The 16640-nt window shown below is 41.2% G+C and overlaps 1 protein-coding gene across 2 annotated transcripts in view; it reads left to right on the top strand.

Annotated features, from left to right (window-relative positions):
- Positions 1 to 16640, top strand: part of LOC133539581 (ephrin type-A receptor 7-like) — a 708400-nt gene that overhangs the window by 474304 nt on the left and 217456 nt on the right. For both annotated transcript variants that reach the window (XM_061881603.1, XM_061881604.1), the window contains exon 4: positions 2067 to 2222. In XM_061881603.1, coding sequence (XP_061737587.1) covers positions 2067 to 2222 — 156 coding nt within the window. The remainder of the gene's footprint in view (positions 1 to 2066; positions 2223 to 16640) is intronic.

Here is a 16640-nt window from a genome sequence, read left to right on the forward strand (position 1 = left end):
AAGCGATTTTATTTAGTACAAGATGTAATGATAAGTGTGACCAGTAGATGGCAGTCAAACATAAGAGATATGTGTAAACTGCACTATGATGGCAATATGACTCAAGTAAAAAACATCAACACATACTTAGGGATGAGTACCTTTCATATTTGAACCGATACGGTACCAATTCCCGGTACCGGGGAATCCATATTGGTGTTCAACAGTACCAATATTTTTGTAATTTAGTGTGTTAATAAAAATGTATTGTTTTTATTAATTAAAACCATTTTTTTTTTTATTGAAACATTTAAAAATGAGCTGATAACTTCTGTCCAGTTGTTTTTTGTTGTTGTTGTTTTAGAAAGTTACTTTGTTGGCATTGATAATTGCAACATTCGCTCTCATTGCTTCTGGAGTGAAAGTGGAATTCAAACCATTATGATGCGTGTTTTTCTGGTTTTCCTTATCGACCTCAAAGCGATTTTGTTTGGTACAAGATGTAATGATAAGTGTGACCAGAAGATGGCAGTCAAACATAAGAGATACATGTAGACTGCACTATGATGGCAATATGACTCAAGTAAACAACATCAATACGTACTTAGCGATGAGTACCTTTCACATTTGGACCGATAAAGTACCAATTCCCGATACCTGGGAATCCATATTGGTGCTCAACAGTACCAATTTTTTACACTTTTTGTGTTAATAAAAATATGTACTTTTTATTAATTATATCCTTTTTTTATTATTGAAACATTTAAAAATGAGCTGATAACTTATGTCCAGTTGTTTTGTTTTTATTAGAAAATTACTTTGTTGGCATTGATAATTGCAACATTCGCTCTCAGTGCTTCTGGAGTGAAAGTGGAATTCAAACCATTATGATGCGTGTTTTTCTGGTTTTCCTTATCGACCTCAAAGCGATTTTGTTTGGTACAAGATGTAATGATAAGTGTGACCAGAAGATGGCAGTCAAACATAAGAGATACATGTAGACTGCACTATGATGGCAATATGACTCAAGTAAACAACATCAATACGTACTTAGCGATGAGTACCTTTCACATTTGGACCGATAAAGTACCAATTCCCGATACCTGGGAATCCATATTGGTGCTCAACAGTACCAATTTTTTACACTTTTTGTGTTAATAAAAATATGTACTTTTTATTAATTATATCCTTTTTTTATTATTGAAACATTTAAAAATGAGCTGATAACTTATGTCCAGTTGTTTTGTTTTTATTAGAAAATTACTTTGTTGGCATTGATAATTGCAACATTCGCTCTCAGTGCTTCTGGAGTGAAAGTGGAATTCAAACCATTATGATGCGTGTTTTTCTGGTTTTCCTTATCGACCTCAAAGCGATTTTGTTTGGTACAAGATGTAATGATAAGTGTGACCAGAAGATGGCAGTCAAACATAAGAGATACATGTAGACTGCACTATGATGGCAATATGACTCAAGTAAACAACATCAATACGTACTTAGCGATGAGTACCTTTCACATTTGGACCGATAAAGTACCAATTCCCGATACCTGGGAATCCATATTGGTGCTCAACAGTACCAATTTTTTACACTTTTTGTGTTAATAAAAATATGTACTTTTTATTAATTATATCCTTTTTTTATTATTGAAACATTTAAAAATGAGCTGATAACTTATGTCCAGTTGTTTTGTTTTTATTAGAAAATTACTTTGTTGGCATTGATAATTGCAACATTCGCTCTCAGTGCTTCTGGAGTGAAAGTGGAATTCAAACCATTATGATGCGTGTTTTTCTGGTTTTCCTTATCAACCTCAAAGCGATTTTGTTTGGTACAACGTGTAATGATAAGTGTGACCAGTAGATGGCAGTCAAACATAAGATAGACGTGTGGACAGAGACACACCCGCGATATATCGAGTATATCGATATACCGCCCGGTTGTTGTTTCACAAGGGTGACTCTTGTGCATTCGTACCTACATAGCAAAGTGACTGTTTAGCATGTTGTTATTCCCTAACATGTTGTTTTTGAATGGATTCTCTGCCTAGAATGCAGTCTAAAGTGTTGTGTGTGTGTTTCTTGCAGCGTGTCCCCCGGGATCGTACAAGATGTCCTCCAGGCAGCAGGAGTGCTTCCCGTGCCCTGCAAACAGCGCCGCCGAGGATGAGGGCTCGGTGGCGTGCGTGTGCGAGGAGGACCACTTCAGAACCCCCCTGGACTCGCCCTCCTCACCGTGCACACGTAATATTCAAATCTTTTTTTCTTTTCATTTTTTTAACAAACCCTGTTTCCATGAAGGCTTGGGTAACTTACACATCTGTGAAGGCACCATTAATGCTGAAAGGTACATACAGGTTTTGGAGCAACATGTGTCTTTTTCATGGACGCCCCTGCTTATTTCAGCAAGACAATGCCAAGCCACATTCAGCATGTGTTACAACAGCGTGGTTTCGTGAACACAAAGAGTGCGGGTACTTTCCTGTCCCACCTGCAGTCCAGACCTGTCTCCCATGGAAAATGTGTGGCGCATTATGAAGCGTAAAATAGGACAGCGGAGACCCCGGACTGTTGAAGGACTGAAGCTCTACATAAAACAAGAATGGGAAAGAATTCCACTTTCAAAGCTTCAACAATTAGTTTCCTCAGTTCCCAAACGTTTATTGAGTGTTGTTAAAAGAAAAGGTGATGTAACACAGTGGTGAACATGCCCTTTCCCAACTACTTTGGCACGTGTTGCTGGCATCAAATTCTAAAGTTAATGATTATTTGTTTATTACAAACCGCGTTTCCATACGAGTTGGGAAATATAAACAGAATACAATGATTTGCAAATCCTTTTCAAGCCATATTCAGTTGAATATGCTACAAAGACAACATATTTGATGTTCAAACTCATAAACTTTATTTTTTTTTGCAAATAATGATTAACTTAGAATTTCATGGCTGCAACACGTGCCAAAGTAGTTGGGAAAGGGCATGTTCACCACTGTGTTACATCACCTTTTCTTTTAACAACACTCAATGAACGTTTGGGAACTGAGGAAACTAATTGTTGAAGCTTTGAAAGTGGAATTCTTTCCCATTCTTGTTTTATGTAGAGCTTCAGTCCTTCAACAGTCCGGGGTCTCCGCTGTCCTATTTTACGCTTCATAATGCGCCACACATTTTCCATGGGAGACAGGTCTGGACTGCAGGCGGGCCAGGAAAGTACCCGCACTCTTTTGCTACGAAGCCACGCTATTGTAACACGTGCTGAATGTGGCTTGGCATTGTCTTGCTGAAATAAGCAGGGGCGTCCATGAAAAAGACGGCGCTTAGATGGCAGCATATGTTGCTCCAAAACCTGTATGTAGCTTTCAGCATTAATGATGCCTTCACAGATGTGTAAGTTACCCATGCCTTGGGGACTAATGCACCCCCATACCATCACACATGCTGGCTTTTGTACTTAGCATCTATAACAGTCTGGATGGTTCGCTTCCCCTTTATTCCGGATGACACAATGTCGAATATTTCCAAAAACAATTTGAAATGTGGACTCGTCAGACAACAGAACACTTTTCCACTTTGCATCAGTCCATCTTAGATGATCTCGGGCCCAGAGAAGCCGGCGCTGTTTCTGGATGTTGTTGATAAATGGCTTTCGCTTTGCATAGTAGAGCTTTAGCTTGCACTTACAGATGTAGCGACCAACTGTATTTAGTGACAGTGGTTTTCTGAAGTGTTCCTGAGCCCATGTGGTGATATCCTTTAGAGTTTGATGTCGGTTTTTCATACAGTGCCGTTTGAGGGATTGAAAGTCACGGCCATGCCGCTTACAAGAGTGATTTCTCCAGATTCTCTGAACCTTTTGATGATATTATGGAGCGTAGATGTTAAAATCCCTCAATTTCTTGCAATGTCACTTTGAGAAAGGTTGTTCTTAAACTGTTTGACTATTTGCTCACGCAGTTGTGGACAAAGGGGTGTACCTCGCCCCATCCTTTCTGGTGAAAGACTGAGCATTCTTTGGGGAAGCTGTTTTTATAGCCAATCATGGCACCCACCTGTTCCCAATTAGCCTGCACACCTGTGGGATGTTCCAATTAAGTGTTTGATGAGCAGTCTTCAACCTTATCAGTATTTATTTCCACCTTTTTCAACTTCTTTGTCACGTGTTGCTGGCATCAAATTCTAAAGTTAATGATTATTTGCACAAAAAAAGAAATGTTTATGAGTTTGAACATCAAATATGTTGTCTTTGTAGCATATTCAACTGAATATGGCTTGAAAATGATTTGCAAATCATTGTATTCTGTTTATATTTACATCTAACACCATTTCCCAGCTCATATGGAAACGGGGTTTGTATATTCCTGTACTTCACCCCCTTTTTTTTTATTCTTCAAACATACCTTTTGTCCAGGTATGTTTGTGGATCACCACACCCCCGCGTCACTCTTCATTCTTTCATCTTCCAGCTGCCGATCTGACCCCTCCCCCTCCTCGTCTTATATCCTGCACTTCCTTCTCCCCCATCTCCTCCCTATTTTCTCCACCCCGACCTTCACCTTCCGCGCCTCTTCTGCTGTTTGAATCACATTGAAAAATTGCGGTGCTCATAAGCAAGATAAGGACAGGACGCCTAGGGTCTATCTGGCGCTCTTTTTCTGAATATAACGGCGGGCGGGCGGCGGGCGGGCGGCGGCCAGTGACCCCGAACCCCTAGTTTGTTTATTAAAACAATGTTGTTCTTTCTCCTGCTTTCATTTTGTGCAGACTTAGCTGCACGATGATATCAAGGATGTGAAAGTATCAGATAAAAGTGCCTATTTAGCGCTTGATACCCGCCTGGGGGAAATATTATATTACATTTCAGGTCTACTTCCAACCGTTTTTTAACCCGTGACTTCACCCTGAAAGGCCTTGGAATAATTTCCCCGTGATATAAACTCTATTGCCGAAAGTATTTGGCCCACCTGCCTTGAACTTGAAGTGCCATCCTGTTCCTAAACCATAGGGTTCAACATGATGTCGATCCACCTTTTGCAGCTCTTCTGGCAAGGCTGTCCACAAGGTTGCGGAGTGTGTTTACACCAATTTTCCACCATTCTTCCAAAAGCGCTTTGGTGATGTTGGTCCAGAAGGCCTGGTTCTCATTCGCCGTTCTAATTCATCCCAAAGGTGTTCTATTGGGTTCAGGTCAGGACTCTGTGCAGGCCAGTCAAGTCCATCTACGCCAGACTCTGTCATCCATGTCTTTAAGGACCTTGCTTTGTGCATGGTATAGCTCGGTTAGTAGAGCATCTTGAGGGTTCCAGGTTCGAAACCCGCTTCCGCCATCCTAGTCACTGCCTTTGTGTCCTTGGGCAAGACACTTTACCCGCCTGCTCCCAGTGCCACCCACACTGGTTTAAATGTAACTTAGATATTGGGTTTCACTATGTAAAGCGCTTTGAGTCACTAGAGAAAAAGCGCTATACAAATATAATTCACTAATTCACTCCAAACTGCTCCCACAAGGTTGGGAGCGTGGAATTGTCCAAAATGTTTTGGTATCCTGGGGCATTCAAAGTTAATTTCACTGCACCTAAGGGGCCAAGCCCAACTACTGAAAAACAACTGCACACCATAATTCCTCCTCCACCAAATTTCACACTCTGCACAATGTAGTCTGAAATATCGCGTTCTCCTGGCAACCTCCAAACCCCGACTTGTCCATCAGATTGCCAGATGGAAAAGTGATATTCCTCACTATAGTGAACGCGTCTCCACTGCTCTAGAAATCACTGAAAGTGGCCCATTCTTTCGCAAATGTTTGTAGAAACAGTCTCTATGCCTAAGTGCTTGATTTTGTACACCTGGGGCCGGGCCAAGTGATTAGGACAGTGAGTGGCCAAATACTTCTCACTATGCAAATATAAAAAAGCTATTTCATCCCAAATGTGTTCTATCGGGTTCAGGTTAGGACTCTGTGCAAGCCAGTCAAGTTCACCCACACCAGACTCTGTCATCCATGTCTTTATGTTGGAAGAGGAAGTGGACCGCTCCAAACTGTTCCCACAAGGTTGGGAGCGTGGAATTGTCCAAATTGTTTTGGTATCCTGAAGCATTCAAAGTTAATTTCACTGCAACTAAGGGGCGAGCCCAACTACTGAAAAACAACCGCACACCATAATTCCTCCTCCACCAAATTTCACACTCAGCACAATGTAGTCCGAAATATAGAGTTCTCCTGGCAACCTCCAAACCCAGACTTGTCCATCAGATTGCCAGATGGAAAAGTGATATTCCTCACTATAGTGAACGCGTCTCCACTGCTCTAGAAATCACTGAAAGTGGCCCATTCTTTCGCAAATGTTTGTAGAAACAGTCTCTATGCCTAAGTGCTTGATTTTGTACACCTGGGGCCGGGCCAAGTGATTAGGACAGTGAGTGGCCAAATACTTCTCACTATGCAAATATAAAAAAGCTATTTCATCCCAAATGTGTTCTATCGGGTTCAGGTTAGGACTCTGTGCAAGCCAGTCAAGTTCACCCACACCAGACTCTGTCATCCATGTCTTTATGTTGGAAGAGGAAGTGGACCGCTCCAAACTGTTCCCACAAGGTTGGGAGCGTGGAATTGTCCAAATTGTTTTGGTATCCTGAAGCATTCAAAGTTAATTTCACTGCAACTAAGGGGCGAGCCCAACTACTGAAAAACAACCGCACACCATAATTCCTCCTCCACCAAATTTCACACTCAGCACAATGTAGTCCGAAATATAGAGTTCTCCTGGCAACCTCCAAACCCAGACTGGTCCATCAGATTGCCAGATGGAAAAATGGGATTCATCCCAAATGTGTTCTATCTTGTTCAGGTCAGGACTCTGTGCAAGCCAGTCAAGTTCACCCACACCAGACTCTGTCATCCATATCTTTATGGACCTTGCTTTGCGCACTGGTGCACCATCATGTTGGGAGTGGAAGGGGCGCACTCCAGGAGTTACTCTTGGCACCCTTAGTTCCGGAATCAGAATCAGACATACTTTATTCAAATTTTCAGCACAATCCCATTCAAGACCAGACAAACATTACAGGGAGACAGAACAGGATCGCTGACGGGTCTGCCAACTTCCGGCGCCCCTTACAAACAAAGGTAAGATACAGGTAAACAAGTGGGGGGGAATGGGAGAAAAAAATTAAAAGATTAAAATAAAATAAAATTTAAAAAATCGGTCTAAGCCTGGGCCCCTAGAGAGGGGGTCCAGACTGAAGCCAGGCGGGAAAAACAAAAGCAAAAAACTCATAGCCATAGTACACATCCCTCTTACATGTGTGTAGGAGGGAAACATCAAAGAACAGTGAAAGGATCTTTGAATACCAAAACCTTTTGGGCAATTCCACGCTCCCAAGCTTGTGGGACCCTTCCCTTTTCAACATGACACAAAGCACAAAGCAAGATCCATAAAGACACGGTGTGGATGAACTTGACTGGCCTGCACAGAGTCCTGACCTGAACCCGATAGAACCCATTTGGGATGAATTAGAACGGAGACTGCGAGCCAGGCCTTCTCCACCAACATCAGTGTGTGACTTTCACCAATGTGCTTTTGGAAAAAATGGTGGAAAATTCCTATAAACACACTCTGCAACCTTGTGGACAGCCCTTTCCAGAAGAGATGAAGCTGTAATAGCGGCAAAAAGGTGGAGCAACATTATATTGTAACTTATGGGACGGCACTTCAAGTTCATATGTGAGTCCAAGCAGGTGGCCAAATACTTTTGGCAATGTAGTCTATATTTCTATCCACCATTGTCAGTTCCTTCAACAATTAAACTTTCATTCACATTATGTGAGGGAAAAGCCCATTAAGTCATTTTCTCCATCTTTATCCATCACCTCGGAGATTTTCTCCACATCTCTTCCAACTACGTGCTGTAATTTGAGCCCCTTAACATGCTTCAAAACTCACCAAATTTTGACACACACGCCGGTATAGCAAACCTTCCCAACATATTAAGCAACCAATCCCCCAAAATGAAAATTGCGCTCTAGCGCCCCCTAGGAAAAAATTACTGACAAAACTGCATGTAACTTCTGTTAGGAATGTCATAGCGACATGAAACAAAAACTCCTATGTAGGTCTGACTTAGACCCAATTTTGATACACTCACTTCTTTCAGCAAAAATGTACAGGAAGTTGGCAAAAACCCCTTCAAAATAAAACTTTCGCAAAAAATGCAATTTTTGCCTCTTTGCGCTGTAATTTGACCCCTTTAAAATGCTTCAAAAGTCACTAAACTTGGCGCACACATAAGGACTGGCAAATATTGCGATCTAATGAAAAAAACAAACCCCAAAACTCAAAATTGCGCTCTAGCGCTATTTTTGAATAAAACACTGAAAAAACTGCTCCTAGCTAGAAAACACAGACAAAACTGCTTGTAACTTCCGGTAAGAATGTCGGAGGGACATGAAACAAAAACATCTATGTAGGTCTCGCTTAGGCCTACATTTCATAGATTGACAACCCCCAACAAAAATCAACAGGAAGTTTGCAATCCCCCCTTCAAAACAAAAGTTTTGTAAAAACCGGTCACCTTTCTTCAAACATTATCTCCTCTGAGTGCGTTTGTTGTTTTGGCTTCAAACTCGCACAGAAGAGAGATTGAACCCTTTTGATTAAAAGTATAGAACAGAGTTTTGATAAGTTCTCAGGTTTTGATTTTACACGCCTTCAAAGAACCCCTGTGCAAAGTCTCCTAAAAAAGGTCATTTTTGCCTCTTTGAGCTATTATTTGACCCCCTTAACATGCTTCAAAACTCACCAAATTTGACACACACGTCGGTATAGCAAACCTTCCCAACATATTAAGCAACCAATCCCCCAAAATGAAAATTGCGCTCCAGCGCCCCCTAGGAAAAAATTACAGAGAAAACTGCATGTAGTTTCTGTTAGGAATGTCATAGCAACACGAAACAAAAACTCCTATGTAGGTCTGACTTAGACCCAATTTTCATACACACTTCTTTCAGCAAAAATCTACAAAAAGTTGGCAAAAACCCCTTCAAAATAAAATTTTCGGAAAAAATGCAATTTTTGCCTCTTTGCGCTGTAATTTGACCTCTTTAAAATGCTTCAAAAGTCACCAAACTTGGCGCACACATAAGGACTGGCGAATATTGCGATGTAATGAAAAAACCAAACCCTAAAACTCAAAATTGCGCTCTAGCGCTATTTTTGAATAAAACACTGAAAAAACTGCTCCTAGGAAGAAAACACAGACAAAACTGCTTGTAACTTCCGGTAAGAATGTCGGAGAGACATGAAACAAAAACCTCTATGTAGGTCTCGCTTAGGCCTACATTTCATAGATTGACAACCCCCAACAAAAATCAACAGGAAGTTTTCAATCCCCCCTTCAAAACAAAAGTTTTGTAAAAACCGGTCACCTTTCTCCAAACATTATCTCCTCTGAGTGCGTTTGTTGTTTTGGCTTCAAACTCGCACAGGAGAGAGATTGAACCCTTCTGATTAAAAGTATAGAACAGAGTTTTGATAAGTTCTCAGGTTTTGATTTTACACGCCTTCAAAGAACCCCTGTGCAAAGTCTCCTAAAAAATGTCATTTTTGCCTCTTTGAGCTATTATTTGACCCCCTTAACATGCTTCAAAACTCACCAAATTTGACACACACGTCGGTATAGCAAACCTTCCCAACATATTAAGCAACCAATCCCCCAAAAGGAAAATTGTGCTCTAGCGCCCCCTAGGAAAAATTTACAGAGAAAACTGCATGTAACTTCTGTTAAGAATGTCATAGCGACATGAAACAAAAACTCCTATGTAGGTCTGACTTAGACCCAATTTTCATACACTCACTTCTTTCAGCAAAAATCTACAGGAAGTTGGCAAAAACCCCTTCAAAAGAAAATGTTTGCAAAAAATGCAATTTTTGCTTCTTTGCGCTGTAATTTGACCCCTTTAAAATGCTTCAAAAGTCACCAAACTTGGCGCACACATAAGGACTGGCAAATATTGCGATCTAATGAAAAAACCAAACCCCAAAAGTCAAAATTGCGCTCTCGCGCTATTTTTGAATAAAACACAGAAAAAACTGCTCCTAGGAAAAAAACACACACAGACAAAACTGCTTGTAACTTCCGGTAAGAATGTCGGAGAGACATGAAATAAAAAAACCTCTATGTAGGTCTCGCTTAGGCCTACATTTCATAGATTGACAACCCTCAACAAAAATCAACAGGAAGTTTGCAATCCCCCCTTCAAAACAAAAGTTTTGTAAAAACCGGTCACCTTTCTTCAAACATTATCTCCTCTGAGTGCGTTTGTTGTTTTGGCTTCAAACTCGCACAGGAGAGGGATTGAACCCTTTTGATTAAAAGTATGGAACAGAGTTTTGATAAGTTTTCAGGTTTTGATTTTACGCGCCTTCAAAGAACCCCTGTGCAAAGTCTCCTAAAAAAATGTCCTTTTTGCCTCTTTGAGCTGTTATTTGACCCCCTTAAAATGCTTCTAAACTCACCAAACTTGACACACACATCAGGTCTGGCAAAAATTGCGATCTGATGAAAAAACCTAACCTCAAAACTCAAAATTGCGCTCTACCGCCCCCCTAGGAATACAACACGGACAAACTGCTCCTAGGAAGAAAACACAGACAAAACTGCTTTTAACTTCCGGTAAGAATGTCAGAGAGACATGAAACAAAAAACACTATGTAGGTCTCACTTAGACCTACATTTTAATAACTAACATACTTTAGCAAAAATCAACAGGAAGTTTGATATTTTCACTTCAATACAACAACTGCATTACTTTCACAATGCATTAGGTTCTCAAAATAGTGGCTCCAAGGCGTCTTCTATCGCTTATCCGGCCGTGGGTCTCGGGGGCAGCAGCCAAAGGCGGACCCGACCAACGCTGCTTGCATCTTTAATTAACTTACAATTTCATGGCTGCAACATGTGCCAAAGTAGTTGGGAAAGGGCATGTTCACCACTGTGTTACATCACATTTTCTTTTAAAAACTCTCAATAAACGTTTGGGAACTGAGGAAACTAATTGTTGAAGCTTTGAAGGTGGAATTCTTTACCATTGTTGCTTGATCAAAAGTCTGGGGTCTTGTTGTCATATTTTACGCTTCATAATGCGCCACACATTTTTGATGGGAGACAGGTCTGGACTGCAGGCGGGCCAACAAAGTACCAGCCACGCTGTTGTAACAAGTGGCTTGGCATTGTTTTGCTGATATGTTGCTCCAAAACCTGTATGGACCATTCATAATTAATGGTGCCTTCACAGATGTGTAAGTTACCCATGCCTTGGGCACTAATACACCCCCATACCATCACACATGCTGGCTTTTGAACTTTTCGCCTATAACAATCCGGTTGGTTATTTTCCTCTTTGTTCCGGAGGACACCACGTCCACAGTTTCCAAATATAATTTGAAATGTGGACTCGTTAGACCACAGAACGTTTTACCAGTTTGCATCAGTACATCTTAGATGATTTTGGGCCCAGAGAAGCCGGCGGCGTTTCTGGATGTTGTTGATAAATGGGTTTGGCTTTGCATAGTAGAGTTTTAACTTGCACTTACAGATGTAGCGACCAACTGTAGATAGATAGATAGATAGATAGATAGATAGATAGATAGATAGATAGATAGATAGATAGATAGATAGATAGATAGATAGATAGATAGATAGATAGATAGTACTTTATTGATTCCTTCAGGAGAGTTCCTTCAGAAAAATTAAAATTCCAGCAGCAGTGTACAGAGTTGAGATCAATTTAAATAAAAGTAAAAAGTAAATAATGAGGGTTTAAATGGAAACAAAATAGAGAAATATTTCAATAAGAATAAAAACTAAAAAGCAACAATGGGAATACAAATATAACAGTAAAATAAGAATATAACAAGACAAAGTAGGCAGTAGTGACCATGTTATGAAAACCTATTGCACTGTTATTGTTTTGCATCCCCTGTCATCCTAGTACCCCCCCGTCCCCCGCCCCAGAGAGGAGTTGTACAGTCTAATGGCGTGTGGGACTGTAGTTACTGACCGTGCTTTTATGAAGTGTTCCTGAGCCCATGTGGTGATATCCTTTACACAGGATGTCGGTTTTTGACGCAGTACCGCCTGAGGGATCAAAAGTCCGAACTATCATCGCTTACGTGCAGTGATTTCTCCAGATTCCCTGAACTTTTTGATGATTTTACGGACCGTAGATGGTAAAATCCCTAAATTCCTTGCAATAGCTCTTTGAGAAATGTTCTTCTAAAACTGTTCGACAATTTGCTCACAAAGTGGTGACCCTCGCCCCATCCTTGTTTGGGAATGACTTAACATATCATGGAAGCTGCTTTTATAGCCAATCCTGGCACCCACCTGTTCCCAATTAGCCTGCACACCTGTGGGATGTTCCAAATAAGCGTTTGATGAGCATTCCTCAACTTTATCAGTATTTATCGCCACCTTTCCCAACTTCTTTGTCACGTGTTGCTGGCATCAAATTCTAAAGCTCACCTGCACTGGCTTCCTGTGCACTTAAGATGTGACTTTAAGGTTTTACTACTTACGTATAAAATACTACACGGTCTAGCTCCATCCTATCTTGCCGATTGTATTGTACCATATGTCCCGGCAAGAAATCTGCCTTCAAAGGACTCCGGCTTGTTAGTGATTCCCAAAGCCCAAAAAAAGTCTGCGGGCTATAGAGCGTTTTCCGTTCGGGCTCCAGTACTCTGGAATGCCCTCCCGGTAACAGTTCGAGATACCACCTCAGTAGAAGCATTTAAGTCTCACCTTAAAACTAATTTGTATACTGTAGCCTTTAAATAGACTCCCTTTTTAGACCAGTTGATCTGCTGTTTCTTTTCTTTTTCTTCTATGTCCCACTCTCCCCTGTGGAGGGGGTCCGGTCCGATCCGGTGGCCATGTACTGCTTGCCTGTGTATCGGCTGGGGACATCTCTGCGCTGCTGATCCGCCTCGACATCTCTGCGCTGCTGATCCGCCTCCGCTTGGGATGGTTTCCTGGTGGCTCCGCTGTGAACGGGACTCTCGCTGCTGAGTTGGACCCGCTTTGGACTGGACTCTTGCGACTGTGTTGGATCCATTGTGGATTGAACTTTCACAGTATCATGTTAGACCCGCTCGACATCCATTGCTTTCCTCCTCTCTAAGGTTCTCATAATCATTATTGTCACAGACGTCCCACTGGATCATTATTGTCACCGATGTCCCACTGGGTGTGAGTTTTCCTTGCCCTTATGTGGGCCTACCGAGGATGTCGTGGTGGTTTGTGCAGCCCTTTGAGACACTAGTGATTTAGGGCTATATAAGTAAACATTGATTGATTGATTGATTAAAGTTAATGATTATTTGAGTACAAAAAAAAAATGTTTATCAGTTTTAACTTCAAATATGTTGTCTTGGTAGCATATTCTCAAATTGGTCATCCAATTTTGTTTGGATGACCAAACTAATTGGATGACCAAACAATTAGTTTCCTCAGTTCCCAAACGTTTAGTGAGTGTTGTTAATAGAACATGTGACGTAACACAGTGGTGAACATGCCCTTTCCCAACTACTTCGGCACATGTTGCAGCCATGACATTTTTTTTTGTTATATATTATTTGCAAAAAAGACCCAAAGTTTATGAGTTTGAACATCGACTATCTTGTCTTTGTAGCATATTCAACTGAATATGGGTTGAAAAGGATTTGCAAATCATTGTATTCTGTTTATATTTACATCTAACACCATTTCCCGAGGGGCTTCACGGTGGCAGAGGGGTTAGTGCGTCTGCCTCACAATACGAAGGTCCTGCAGTCCTGGGTTCAAATCCAGGCTCGGGATCTTTCTGTGTGGAGTTTGCATGTTCTCCCCGTGAATGCGTGGGTTCCCTCCGGGTACTCCGGCTTCCTCCCACCTCCAAAGACATGCACCTGGGGAGAGGCCCCTCCCACCTCCAAAGACATGCACCTGGGGATAGGCCCCTCCCACCTCCAAATACATGCACCTGGGGATAGGTTGATTGGCAACACTAAATGGTCCTTAGTGTGTGAATGTTGTCTGTCTATCTGTGTTGGCCCTGCGATGAGGTGGCGACTTGTCCAGGGTGTACCCCGCCTTCCGCCCGATTGTAGCTGAGATAGGCGCCAGCGACCCCGAAAGGCAATAAGCGGTAGAAAATGGATGGATGGATGGATAATTTCCCGACTCATATGGAAACAGGGTTTGTAGAAATGAGGGTTTTACATTTGCATGGAGAGAATAGTAATACAAGAATAGTGTTATTGGTCCTCTCAGAGGTCTGTGGTTCTTTTCTTCTCTCTGAACACTGGATCATTTACAGTAAATGTTCAAAATTATAAGGTTCGAAATGTGAATAATGGGGTCCCCTCTAACTGATCATCACTCATCACTCGCCTTTGTCGCTTCTCATTTCCTCCTTTCTCTGTCCTTCCGTCCCTTTTCTAAGGCCAGGCTATTCTTCAGCTTTCTGTCAAACTAAGACGGCATCCCTCTGTCCTCCGGCAACAAGCGTTATCATTTCATCCCTCATCTCTTGCCTTTTTTTTTTATGCCAATCACTCGGCGCATACGGAATACCAGGACTCGCCGATAAAGAGTCATTACAAGGCCAATAGGACAAAGACCATATAGGAGGTAGTCTTATCGATTTCTGCATGGAGAACAGCTTAGTAATTAGATGCTAAATAATGGGCGGTATATCCTGCAGGAGTACTCGGAGGTACTGGACCCACGGGGTCATTAGGGTGTGTGCGTACGCACCGAGTGTGTGTGTGTACATGCGTGTGGTCATACTTGCTTTTACGGTGCGGTTTGATTGCAATATCGATTGCTGAGCTCTGTGATCAGCGAGCGATAACATTTACGGCTGCCTAATCACCACATTAATTACACAATTGATTCCGTAATTATGATCATCCCTAGATTTGGCTAATCCACTGCATGGATAGAGAGAAGCAGTGCATTGAAAAAGTGTGCGTATATATATATAAATATATATATATATATATGTCGATCCACCTTTTGCAGCTCTTCTGGCAAGGCTGTCCACAAGGTTACGGAGTGTGTTTACACCAATTTTCCACCATTCTTCCAAAAGCGCTTTGGTAATGTTGGTCCAGAAGGCTTGGCTCTCATTCGCCGTTCAAATTCATCCCAAAGGTGTTCTATCGGGTTCAGGTCAGGACTCTGTGCAGGCCAGTCAAGTCCATCTACAGCAGACTCTGTCATCCATGTCTTTAAGGACCTTGCTTCGTGCACGGTATAGCTCGGTTAGTAGAGCGGCCGTGCCAGCAATTTGAGGGTTTCAGGTTGGAAACCCGCTTCCGCCGTCCTAGTCACTGCCTTTGTGTCCTTGGGCAAGACACCTTACCCGCCTGCTCCCAGTGCCACCCACACTGGTTTAAATGTAACTTAGATATTGGGTTTCACTATGTAAAGCACTAGCGAAAAAGCGCTATATAAATATAATTCACTAATTCATTTCACTGGTGCACAGTCATGTTGGAAGAGGAAGGGGCCCACTCCAAACTGCTCCCACAAGGTTGGGAGCGTGGAATTGTCCAAAATGTTTTGGTATCCTGGAGCATTCATAGTTAATTTCACTAGAACTAAGGGGCCAAGCCCAATCGCACACCATAATTCCTCCTCCACCAAATTTCACACTTGGCACAATGTAGTCCGAAATAGCGGCCGTGCCAGCAATTTGAGGGTTTCAGGTTGGAAACCCGCTTCCGCCATCCTAGTCACTGCCTTTGTGTCCTTGGGCAAGACACTTTACCCGCCTGCTCCCAGTGCCACCCACACTGGTTTAAATGTAACTTAGATATCTAGATAGATAGATAGCCTGTAAGGACCAGATGAGTCGCCCGCTGGCCCGTTCTAAAAATAGCTCAAATAGCAGCACTTACCAGTGAGCTGCCTCTATTTATTTTAAATGTCTGGCTTTGCTCGACATTTTAATTTCTAAGAGAGACAAAACTCAAATAGAATTTGAAGATCCAAGAAAATATTTTAAAGACTTGGTCTTCACTTGTTCAAATAAATAAATTCATTTATTTTTTTGCTTTGCTTCTTATAACTTTCAGAAAGACAATTTCAGAGGAAAATACAACCTTAAAAATAATTTTCGGATTTTTAAACACATATACCTTTTTACTTTTTATTTATTTACTAGCAAGCTGGTCTCGCTTTGCTCGACATTTTTAATTCTAAGAAAGACAAAACTCAAATAGAATTTGAAAATCCAAGAAAATTATTTAAAGACTTGTTCTTCACTCGTTCAAATAAATTCATTTATTTTTTTGCTTTGCTTCTAATAACTTTCAGAAAGACAATTTTAGAGAAAAAATACAACCTTAAAAAGGATTTTAGGATTTTTAAACACATATACCTTTCGACCTTTTAAATCCCTTCCTCTTCTTTCCTGACCATTTAAATCAATGTTCAAGTAAATTTATTTATTTTTATTGTAAAGAATAATAAATACATTTTTATTTTTATTCTTCATTTTAGTTAGTTTTTTCGACAAAGAATATTTGTGAAATATTTCTTCAAACTTTCTGAAATTCCAAAAAATTATTCTGGCAAATCGAGAACATCTGTAGAATCAAATTTAAATCTTATTTCAAA

Source organism: Nerophis ophidion, linkage group LG21, assembly GCF_033978795.1.
Source record: "Nerophis ophidion isolate RoL-2023_Sa linkage group LG21, RoL_Noph_v1.0, whole genome shotgun sequence".
Taxonomy (NCBI): Eukaryota; Metazoa; Chordata; class Actinopteri; order Syngnathiformes; family Syngnathidae; genus Nerophis; species Nerophis ophidion.